Raw genomic sequence first — 10,836 nt, forward strand, 5'->3', positions numbered from 1 at the left:
ACTAGATCCTTATCAGATATTTGATTTACCATGCTGTTTTCTTTTTACTTTCTTGTTAGTGTTCTTTTTTTTTCCCCCGAGACAAAGTCTGGCTGTATCACCCCAGCTCGGCTCACTGCAACCTCTACCTCCTGGGCTCAATCCATCCTTTCACCTCAGCCTCCCAAGTAGCTGGGACTACAGGGATGTACCACCATGCTCGGCTAATTTTTGTATTTTTGGTGGAGTTGGGGTTTTGCCATGTTGAGGCTGGTCTCAAACTCGTGAGCTTAAGCAATCCACCTGCCTCGGCCTCCCAAAGTGTTGGGATTACTGGTGTGAGCCACCGCGCTTGGCCGTGTTAGTGTTCTTTGAAGCACAAAAGTTTTAAATGTTTATTACGTCCAATTTATTTATTTTTTTTCTTGTTTTAGGTATCATATCTAAGAAACTCTTGCCTAATCCCAATTCCAAGAAATATTTATTTATTTATTTATTTATTTTTGAGACAGAGTGTCACTCTGTTGCCCAGGCCGGAGTACAGTGGTGCCATCTCAGCTCACTGCAACCTCCGCCTCCTGGGTTCAACCAATTTTTCTGTCTCAGCCTCCTGAGTAGCTGGGATTACAGGTGCGCGCCACCAGGCCTGGCTAACTTTTTTTGTATTTTTAGTAGAGACAGAGTTTTACCATGTTGGTCAGGCTGGTGGCAAACTCCTGACCTCAGGTAGTCCACCTGCCTTGGCCTCCCAAAGTGCTGGGATTATAGGCGTGAGCCACCACATCCAGCCAAGAAATTTATGTTTAAGGGTTGTAGCTCTTACATTTAGGTCTTTGATCAATTTAGAGTTAATTTTTGTATACAGTATAAGGTCCAACCTTATTCTTTTGCATGTGGATATAGTTGTCCCTATGTTGAAAAGATCATTCTTTCCTTTGTTTTTTTTTTTTTTTTTTGAGACAGAGTCTCGCTCTGTTGCCCAGGCTGGAGTGCAGTGGTGCTATCTCGGCTCACTGCAAGCTCCACCTCCCAGGTTCACGCCATTCTCCTGCCTCAGCCTCCCAAGTAGCTGGGACTACAGGCGCCCGCCACCACGCCTGGCAAATTTTTTTTGTATTTTTTAGTAGAGACAGGGTTTCACCATGTTAGCCAGGATGGTCTCCATCTCCTGACGTCGTGATCCACCTGTCTCGGCCTCCCAGAGTGCTGGGATTACAGGCGTGAGCCACCACACCTGGCCAGAAAAGATTATTCTTTCCTGACTGAATTACTTTGGCACCTTTGTCAACAACAATTGCCTTATAAAGTATGAGTTTTTTAAATTTCTGGACTCTGAATTCTGTTCTACTGATCTGTATGTCTATCTTTAAGTCATGTCACACAGTCTTGATTTCTGTAGCTTCGTAGTAAGCGTTAAAGTTGGGAATTGTGAGTCTTTCAACTTTGTTATTCTTTTTCAAGATTATTTTGTCTATTTTGGGTTTGTTGCATTTCCATATGAATTTTAGAATCTGCTTTTCAATTTCTGTAAAAAATCCAGTGGGGATTTTGATAGAGATTGCACTGAATGAATAAGTAGATCAATTTGGAGACTATTACTGTCTTAACAATATTAAGTCTTCCAGTCCATGAATTTGGGATGTCTTTCCATGTATTTAGGTCTTAAATTTCTTTTAGTGATGTTTTGTAGTTTTCGTTTTACTTGCACTGCTTTTGTTAAATTTATTCCTATTTTATTTGTTTTGGTCTAATTTATAAATGAAATGTTTTAAAAATTACATTTATGGATTGTTCTAGTGATTTTTTTAATGGAGTGACATTCATACTTTGTTACTTGATTTTTTTCTCTCCAAGATGCATCAATCTCAAATAATTCTACAAGTAAAAGGAAATCTGAGTCTGCCACTTGCAACTTAGTCAGAGACATAAACAAAGTGGGAATTGGCCTTGTTGCTGCCGCTTCATCTCCGCTTCTTGTGAAAGATGTCATTTGTGAGGATGATAAGGGAAAAATCATGGAAGAAGTAATGAGAACTTATTTAAAACAACAGGAAAAACTAAACTTGATTTTGCAAAAGAAGCAACAACTTCAGATGGTAAAATTGTTATCTAAATGATAGTCCATTATGAAAAGATACTTTTGTATATTGCTCTGTCGCCCAGGCTGGAGTGCAGTGGTGCAATCTCAGCTCACTGCAACCTCCACCTCACAGGTTCAAGCAATTCTTCTGCCTTAGCCTTCCGAGTAGCTGGGATTACAGGCCCGTGCCACCATGCCTGGCTAAATTTTATATTCTTAGTAGAGATGGGGTTTCTCCATGTTGGCCAGGCTCGAACTTTTGACCTTGTGATCCACCAGCCTTGGCCTCCCAAAGTGCTGGGATTACAGGCGTGAGCCACCGTGCCCAGCTCTCCTGTATATTCTTAGTAAGAAAAGTCAAGATGAGATGCTACAAATGTACTTAAGATTATTGTTTTACACTGATAAGCAATTTTAATATACTTTAAAATTTTTTGAGAAAATAGTTTTTTAAAATAATTACCTCTATATAGAACTCATAACGATAGCTGAATTTTAGGTATTTTCTGTGCTATATTTTCCAGAACTGAAAATTTTAACATGGTGAAAATAAAGTAAAAATTGTATTGTGATTCTTTACATTACAGGAAGTAAAAATGTTGAGTAGTTCAAAATCTATGAAGGAACTCACTGAAGAACAACAGAATTTACAGAAAGAGCTTGAATCTTTGCAGAATGAACATGCTCAAAGAATGGAAGAATTTTATGTTGAACAGAAAGACTTAGAGAAAAAATTGGAGCAGATAATGAAGCAAAAATGTACCTGTGACTCAAATTTAGAAAAAGACAAAGAGGCTGAATATGCAGGACAGGTAAGAATTACTGTTTGTATAATGGTGCCCTTTCAGCATGGAAATGGAAACTGTTACTTCTCTCTTTTTTTTTTTGAGACAGAGACTGCTCTGTCGCCCGGGCTGGAGTGCAGTGGCACAATCTCAGCTCCCCACAACCTCTGCCTCCCGGGTTCAAGCAATTCTCCTGCCTCAGCCTCCTGATTGTAGCTGGGATTACAGGCGTGTGACACTATGCCTGGCTAAATTTTGTATTTTTTAGTAGAGACGGGGTTTTACCATGTTGGTCAGTCTGGTCTCCAACTCCTGACCTCGTGATCTGCCCACCTCAGCCTTCCAAAATGCTGGGATTACAAGCATGAGCCACTGCACCCGGCCACTGTTACTTCTCTAATAAAGGAATTACTTTTTGTCAAGCTCAGTTTACTAAGCTAGATTTCAAAATAGATAATTCTGTTAAACATAGCTTTATGCTGTATTGTCCAAGATGATTATTTTGTTTGTTGCTTTTATTAGTTTAAATTTTTATCGGGTTACTGCAGTTTAGTTACCTAAATTGGTAATCTCTAGCCCTTTGAATATTATATGTTATATTATTTTAATGTAGTATATGAGCTTTCAAATCTACAAATTAACAAACAGGAACTGTTGCCTGTTATGTTCAAAAGCACTGGAGCAAAAATAAGCAATTCTCTTTTGTTAATAGAATCTCACAATTTAAGGAACAGGTACAAATAACTAACATGAGCAGTCTGTGATGAGCGGTATAGTAAAGTATAGGGCGTAATGAACATGAACATGCTGAATGTGTTCCTTCCTCTTGTTCCTTTGCTTTTTCTTAAATTTAGTGTCCTGTCAGATGTCAAATTAATAGTATTAGATACTTAATGGATTTAGTATACATGAAATAGTTCGTTTTGTAAAAAGTAATTTGAAAATAGGTATTTTCTATGATATGAGGATTAAATGGAAAAACAAAACAATTAAAATTGATAGCGCCTTTTAAATCACATAGTTGGCAGAACTGAGGCAGAGATTGGACCATGCTGAAGCTGATAGGCAAGAACTCCAAGATGAACTCAGACAGGAACGGGAAGCAAGACAGAAGTTAGAGATGATGATAAAAGAGCTAAAGCTGCAAATTCTGAAATCATCAAAGACTGCTAAAGAATAGAAACTGTTAAAGAGATTCATCTGTGTATTACTGACAAGGTTTTTTTTTGTTTGTTGCTTGCTTTGGTAATTGAATTCTGAAGAATTTATCTGCATGAAGATAACTAGGCATTCTATCCATTTGTAGATCAGAGAAAGTGAAGAGATTATATATTAGTACTTAAATTTTTACATTTTCCAAATGAATGAAAATGTATGTTTCTTTGTACTTTTTTAAAAAAAATCAGCTTAGTAACAATACTATATGGTTTCAACTAGTAGGTAATCTGCTTATATTTCTAATGCAAACTTAACAATTGTGTACTTTTTAAAAGCTGCAATATGTGATGGAAAATAGCTGTGGTCAATTTTGTTATCCATATTTCAGACTCAATTTTAGATACAATGGTGGCTTTATATTTTAAGTATATAGAGCTACTCAAGGAGTTGAATCTCCCCTTTTCTCATTAACACAATTTTTCTAAGTTGATATAGTATATTCATTAACATACACCAAATTTACTTTTACTTTGTTCAGATTGTGGAATGAATTTCCACGAGTTCTCTTCTTTTTAATGTGTACCCTAGGAGGAATTTTATTGAGGTTATAGCATACCCCATGAGCACAGTGGGGAAGAATAATGTGTTGTTATGCGCTGCTGCTAAACAGAAGAAGCAGTTTTAATTTGTTTTTCAGTTTAAATGTGGTTATAGTTAGATTTTTTTTAAGCAGCAGCTTTTCAAAAATAAAATGTAATAATTTCTGAACTTTTGTTTGTGTTGTTAATAGTGGTGTGAAAATATTAATGTTCTTGAGAAAAACTGATACCATTGTTGCATATCAGTTTCTATACAATCCATAATCCTCCTGTACAGTTTTTACATGTAGTTATGAGTCTTACTAAAATTTATATAATGGACTTGTTTTCCTTTAAGTTGTAAAATGTTAAACACCTTGAAGGTTATTTTGGACTTCTGTATGTTTAAATGTTAAGTCTTACCAAAATTTGCACGAATGGACCATTTTCAATTACTACTTAATATCAAAATCAGGAATTTACAGTCAACTGATAGTACCTGATAGGTGCATATAGGACAGTTTAGTTACCTGCTACTAAAAGATTTTTAGATAAGTTTTAGAAGATAAAGGAATTCCATAGTTTCGGGAGGGACAACATCTTCTGCACTTTTTTTTTGCACAAAAAAGTCTGTCATTCTCTAATGGCAAATTTCATATTTGTTAATTCTTGGCTCAAAATATATTAGGTAAAATTCTTAGATCTGTTTTTAAAGGAAGTTTCCTGAAACTATCATTACTTGACATTATTACCCCACGGATTTTATGGGATAATAAATGTTTTTCATGTTCTCTTATAAGATACTATGTATGAAATTACTTCAGAGAGCTATATTTATTTTAAAATAAATTAGCTAGGGTTAAGGTTATATTCTATTTCCAGCATAGAAGGTAGATAATCTATTGGTGTAGAAAAAATCACTAGGTTGTCATTTAACCAGTTATTTTCGTATTTTGCTTAATAGTACATATCCAAAAAGAATTTTGTACTTCCCCAAATGTAATTTATTTACTAAATTGAGTATAACCTAAATGTGTGTTTTCTATTTTCCATTTAAATTTTGCTATATTAAGACTAATTTAATTTGTTGAGTCTTGGAATCTTCTCAAGGAGGAACAAATATTAAAATGACATGTAGAAACAAATTTTTTTTTTTTTTTTGAGACAGAGTCTCGCTGTCTCTCAGGCTGGAGTTCAGTGGCGCAATCTCGGCTCACTGCAAGCCCCGCCTCCTGGGTTCATGCCATTCTCCTGCCTCAGCCTCCCGAGTAGCTGGGACTACAGGCGCCTGCCACCACGCCACGCTAATTTTTAGAAACAAATATTTAAAATGACATATTCTCCCAATACAATCTATTTAGATCTGGAGAAAGAAAAATCAGATATTTATGATATAGTTTTATTTTAATTTTGGATTATTTGTGTCACAGCTCAGCTTTTTGGAAGACAAACTCAAACACCTATAATTTCATTTATATTTCTAATTCACTTGGAACCTTTCTGCTTTATGTTACCTAGAAAATGATAAACTAATTTGTTTAACCCAAAACTTCTAAAATAAATTGCTTAATCCTTGAAATACGTTATTTGGAAATTTTAAGCAGTGCTTAAACACCATTAAATTATTATGAACTTGTAATTCAGAATTGAGTAAAGAAATATTTTTTCTAGTCCTTCACATATTGAAAACTTGCCACATGACATTGTATCGTCTTCATTTTCCAGAAGATGCATTGATGTGCCATAGGTTTCTGTCTAACTTCCTTGAAAATAGTTTTTTAAGTCAATTGTAAATATACGTATTATTATTAAAAGTAACTTTAAACTGCACCACATAGCTTGAAAACAATGTAGAGATTTTGTAATACCTTATAAGTGGCGTTGGCTAAAATATCTTATCCATATAAAACTTATTCTATTCTTTGCATGCTTATTTTGTGTGTTGGTTGCTAGCTTAAAGTTTGATTTGTTGTTACTTTTTGTGTGCCAGATTCACTAGGCAAGCAGATTTTTCCTCAGACTTCAAAAAATAATTCTTTTTAGAAAAAATGTAAAAATGTTTACTCTAAAAAGCTGCATTAAAGGGACAGCCTATAAAAAGTTTTGCTAGCTCATCTTTAGAAGGAAGAAAGAATATTAGCTTGGGTGATGTTTAATTTGGGTGGCGATAGTTTCTGTAGGCTAAACTTTATGAGAAAAGTGTACCTACTCTATAAAGGTAATAAATGTAAAACCTCTTGCTGTTATTGAGGAAGCTCTTCAACTACCCTAAATTTCACAAATGTAAATTATAACACTATGAAAAGATTTGACCAACAATTTACGTTTGCTGTGTGCTTTAGTTTTTGTTTAAGCATATTCTTTTGCTTGAATTTCTGTGTTCATGAGAGTTAGGGTGTTCTATGCTTCTTGAACTAATTTTATAACATATTTAATATATTACCAGTTAAGATATAAAATCAATTTGTACATAGTGAATTGTAAAGCAGCTATTAAAGTAGGTGAAATAAAGTATATATTTGCAGGTTATCCATATCTTTTAGAAGTCCTGACAGAACAACCAGTTTATTTGCACATAGGTAGCTTCTGTTTGAAGGAAGGTAAAGTTATAAGGAAACTCAAGTACTATAAGATGTGTCAAGGTATTTCTCCAGAATTAATTGCAAAGCTAGTGCTGAAGGATTTTAATCAGCTTCTAAAATTTTCTTCTCAATAAGACATACGTTTTGATTACTTAGGGAAGATTCCTCATTTTTATTTGCCCTTTATGCATTTAATCCACATGATAGGACATTAAAAATTAATATAAAGAAAAATTGTGCTTATACTGTACATCTATTTCTGTGCTTGGAACTACTTTTAATAGTTTTTATCGAAGCTGTCAGCAATAAGGGACATATAACTGCTGTATTATACATTGTGGAATTGAATAAACAGCCTAATTTTTTTTCTAGTATAGGGTACTTAAGCATTTCCACTTTTGGAAAAAAAGCGTATTAGTATTTTATATTGCATTTCATTTAAAAGGACAGTTTTTTTTTTTTTTGTAAATCCTTTCATTGAAATGGCTTCTAAACTGTATAATGTAATTTGGAGCCTATTTAGTAATAGAATTAAATGTCCTATGTAGTGCTACAATTTTTGAATTAGAAAGTGATCAAATGTAAAAAAAAATTTTAAAAATTCAGCCCAGAAAACAAAATAGTGTATTAAATTAGTTCAATGTAAAAGGAATTTATAAGATTTTTTTCCTCAATATAGATACCTCACTTGAAAAGAAAGCACAGCATACTTAAAGTAGTTCTAGTAAACATGTCCTATAAAACAGTTGCTAAATGTAGGACATCTTTTGAGGAATTAGTTTATGAGAAATAAAATTTTACTTGTTTTTACTATCCTGTTAGAAGTATTTGTTTATCCTGATAATTTTAAGCCAACATAGTAGTCTTAAATTACTTTTGAATTTCTAATCTGTGAAGGCAGTAAATGAAATACCTGTTCTGCAACTGTTGAAACAAATAATTGGCTACATTGACCATAATTAAATTTAAAATTTTGCCAATGATGTACAGTTTTATGGTTAAAGTTGCTGTGGTTGGTTGCATTACATGACACAGAAAACTGTCCTCTACCTCACGTGAAATAAATATTTTATATGGTTTTACTAAAAATAAGACTCATGTATCTGGTCACCTAGTTTACAAATTTTGAATTATATTTATTGAAACATGACATACTGTGCTCTGAGCTTATACCTCAATTGTATTTTGTGCTGTTTTCCATTTTCATGCCTTGTAAATAACTTGTATAGATTGTGGACAAATTCTAAATAAAAACTTTTAATGCCAATTAAATTTGATTCAAGTTATTTCAGTGTCGTGTGTGAGCTTAACTTTCTTGTTCCCTAAGATTGACATTTTCTCCTTTGTTCCTTTAAAGTCTATTATTCGTAGGCTGGGCGCAGTGGCTCATGCCTGTAATCCCAGCACTTTGGGAGGCCAAGGCGGGCGGATCACCTGAGGTGAAGGAGTTTGAGGTCAGCCTGGCCAGCATGGTGAAACGCTGTCTCTACTAAAAATACAAAATTAGCCGGACGTGGTGACTCATGCTTGTAAACCCAGCTACTTGGGAGGCTGAGGCAGGAGAATCGCTTGAACCCAGGAAGCAGAGGTTGCAATGAGCCGGGATCGTGCCATTGCACTCCAGCCTGGGTGACGAGCGAAAACTGTCTCAAAAAAAAAAAAAGTACATTATTCGTTACACATTAACTTGAAAAACGTGTTTTATTGTAGAATAGGAAATTCTATGCAGTATTTCAGGTGATGAAAATGCCAGCATTATGTGATTATTTTCTTTAATGATTTTTAGACTTCAGCTTTAACATTTTTTTTCACCATCCTTACTAAATCCCTGGTATAAGTTATCTACTGCATAACAAATTACCCCAAAATTTATCAGTGTCAGAAATCCAGGAGATGGCCAAGCACACTGGCTCTTACCTGTAATCCCAGTGCTTTGGGAAGCTGGGGTAGGAGGATCGCTTGAACCCAGTAGCAGTTTGAGGCTGTGGTGAGCTGTTACATAATCACACCACTGCACTCCAGCCTGGGTAAGAGTAAGCGAAGTGAGACCTTGTCTCTAAAAATAAAAAACCCCAAGCTACTTATACATTATCATGGTGTTATCAATAAGGGCAATTAAAAAAAAAATCCAGGAACATTTAGCTTGCTGTTTCAGCTCAGGAGCTCTTGTAAGGTTGCACTTAGGATGTTACCCAGGGTTGAAGTCTGAAAGCTAGATTGAACTGAAGGATTTGCCTCCGAGCTCACTTACATGGTTGCTGACAAGGTGCTCAATTGCTCACTATGTGGACCTGTCCATGGAGCTGTTCGTGACATGACTGGTTTACCCCAAATGAGTGATCCAGAAGAAAATGTCATGCCACAATTTTTTTATGACCCATTATTACAGGAAAGGTTTACATAGGGGTTGAATACCAGGAGGGCAGGGATCATTAGGGACTGTCTTAGAGTCCATTTATAGTACCCTCTAAATTGTAATTAAATTTTTTTTGTGATGAGATATACACAACAATTTACTATTTTAGCCGTTTTTAAGTGTACAATTCAATGACACAGTCACAATGTTAGGTAACTATCACCATTGTTTTCAGCATTTTTTCATTATCCCAAACAAAAGCTCTGTACCTATTAAACAGTAACTGCCTAATGCATATCTTCTCCCCCAGCACCTGATACTTTTTTTCTACTTTCTGTCTCTATGAATTTGCCTATTCTAGGTATGTAAGTGGAATAAAAATACTTGTCCTTTATGTCTAGCTTGTTTCATTGATCATGATGTTTTCAACATATATCCGTGTTGTTTCATGTCTCAGAATTTCACTTCTTTTTATGGCTGAATAGTACTCCATTGCATGTTTATACCACATTCTGTTTATCCATCTGTTGATTGACAGTTTCGTTGTTTGCACCTTTTAGCTATTGCAAATAATGCTGCCATGAACATTGGTTTACAGTTACCTACTTAAGTCCCTGCTTTCTCTTCTTTTGGATGTATACCTAGGAGTAGAATTGTTGGATCATATGGTAATTCTATATTTAACTTTTTGAGGAACCACGTAAGTTTTCCACAGGACTGCTTCATTTTTCATCCGTGCCAGGAATGCATGATGGTTACAGTTTCTCTACACCCTTGCCAACACACGTTATTTTACATTTTACCAGTATTAGCCATCCTATTGGGTGTAAAGTGTTATTTCATTTGCATTTCTTTAGTGACTGATGATGTTGAGCACCATGTGCGTTGTGTATTTTTGGAGAACTATTCAAGTCCTTTGCCCATTTAAAAAATTGTTGTTGTTGTTATTGTTGAGTTGTAGGGATTCTTTATATATTCTGGATATTAATCCCTTATTTTTTAATTTTATGTTTTTTTTGAGATGGAGTCCCGCACTGTCACCCAGGCTGGAGTGCAATGGCGCAATCTCAGCTCACCGCAACCTCCATCTCATGGGTTCACACGATTCTCCTGCTTCAGCCTCCCAAGTAGCTGGGATTACAGGCACATACCACCACACCCAGCTATTTTTTTGTATTTTTAGTAGAGACAGGGTTTCATTATGTTGGCCAGACTGGTCTCAAACTCCTCACTTCAGGTGATCTGCCCACCTCGGCCTCCCAAAGTGCTGAAATTAGGCTAGGCACAGTGGCTCATGCCTGTAATCTCAGCACTTTGG

The 10,836-nt window shown here is 35.3% G+C and overlaps 1 protein-coding gene across 2 annotated transcripts in view; it reads left to right on the forward strand.

The window, feature by feature from the left end:
* Positions 1–8,429, forward strand: part of SKIL (SKI like proto-oncogene) — a 37,288-nt gene extending 28,859 nt beyond the window's left edge. For both annotated transcript variants that reach the window (XM_063662419.1, XM_063662418.1), the window contains 3 exons: positions 1,834–2,075; positions 2,647–2,871; positions 3,866–8,429. In XM_063662419.1, coding sequence (XP_063518489.1) covers positions 1,834–2,075; positions 2,647–2,871; positions 3,866–4,024 — 626 coding nt within the window. In that variant the 3' untranslated portion in view covers positions 4,025–8,429. The remainder of the gene's footprint in view (positions 1–1,833; positions 2,076–2,646; positions 2,872–3,865) is intronic.
* Positions 8,430–10,836: the final 2,407 nt, after the last annotated feature.

This window comes from Pongo pygmaeus, chromosome 2 (genome assembly GCF_028885625.2).
Source record: "Pongo pygmaeus isolate AG05252 chromosome 2, NHGRI_mPonPyg2-v2.0_pri, whole genome shotgun sequence".
NCBI classification, from domain to species: domain Eukaryota; kingdom Metazoa; phylum Chordata; class Mammalia; order Primates; family Hominidae; genus Pongo; species Pongo pygmaeus.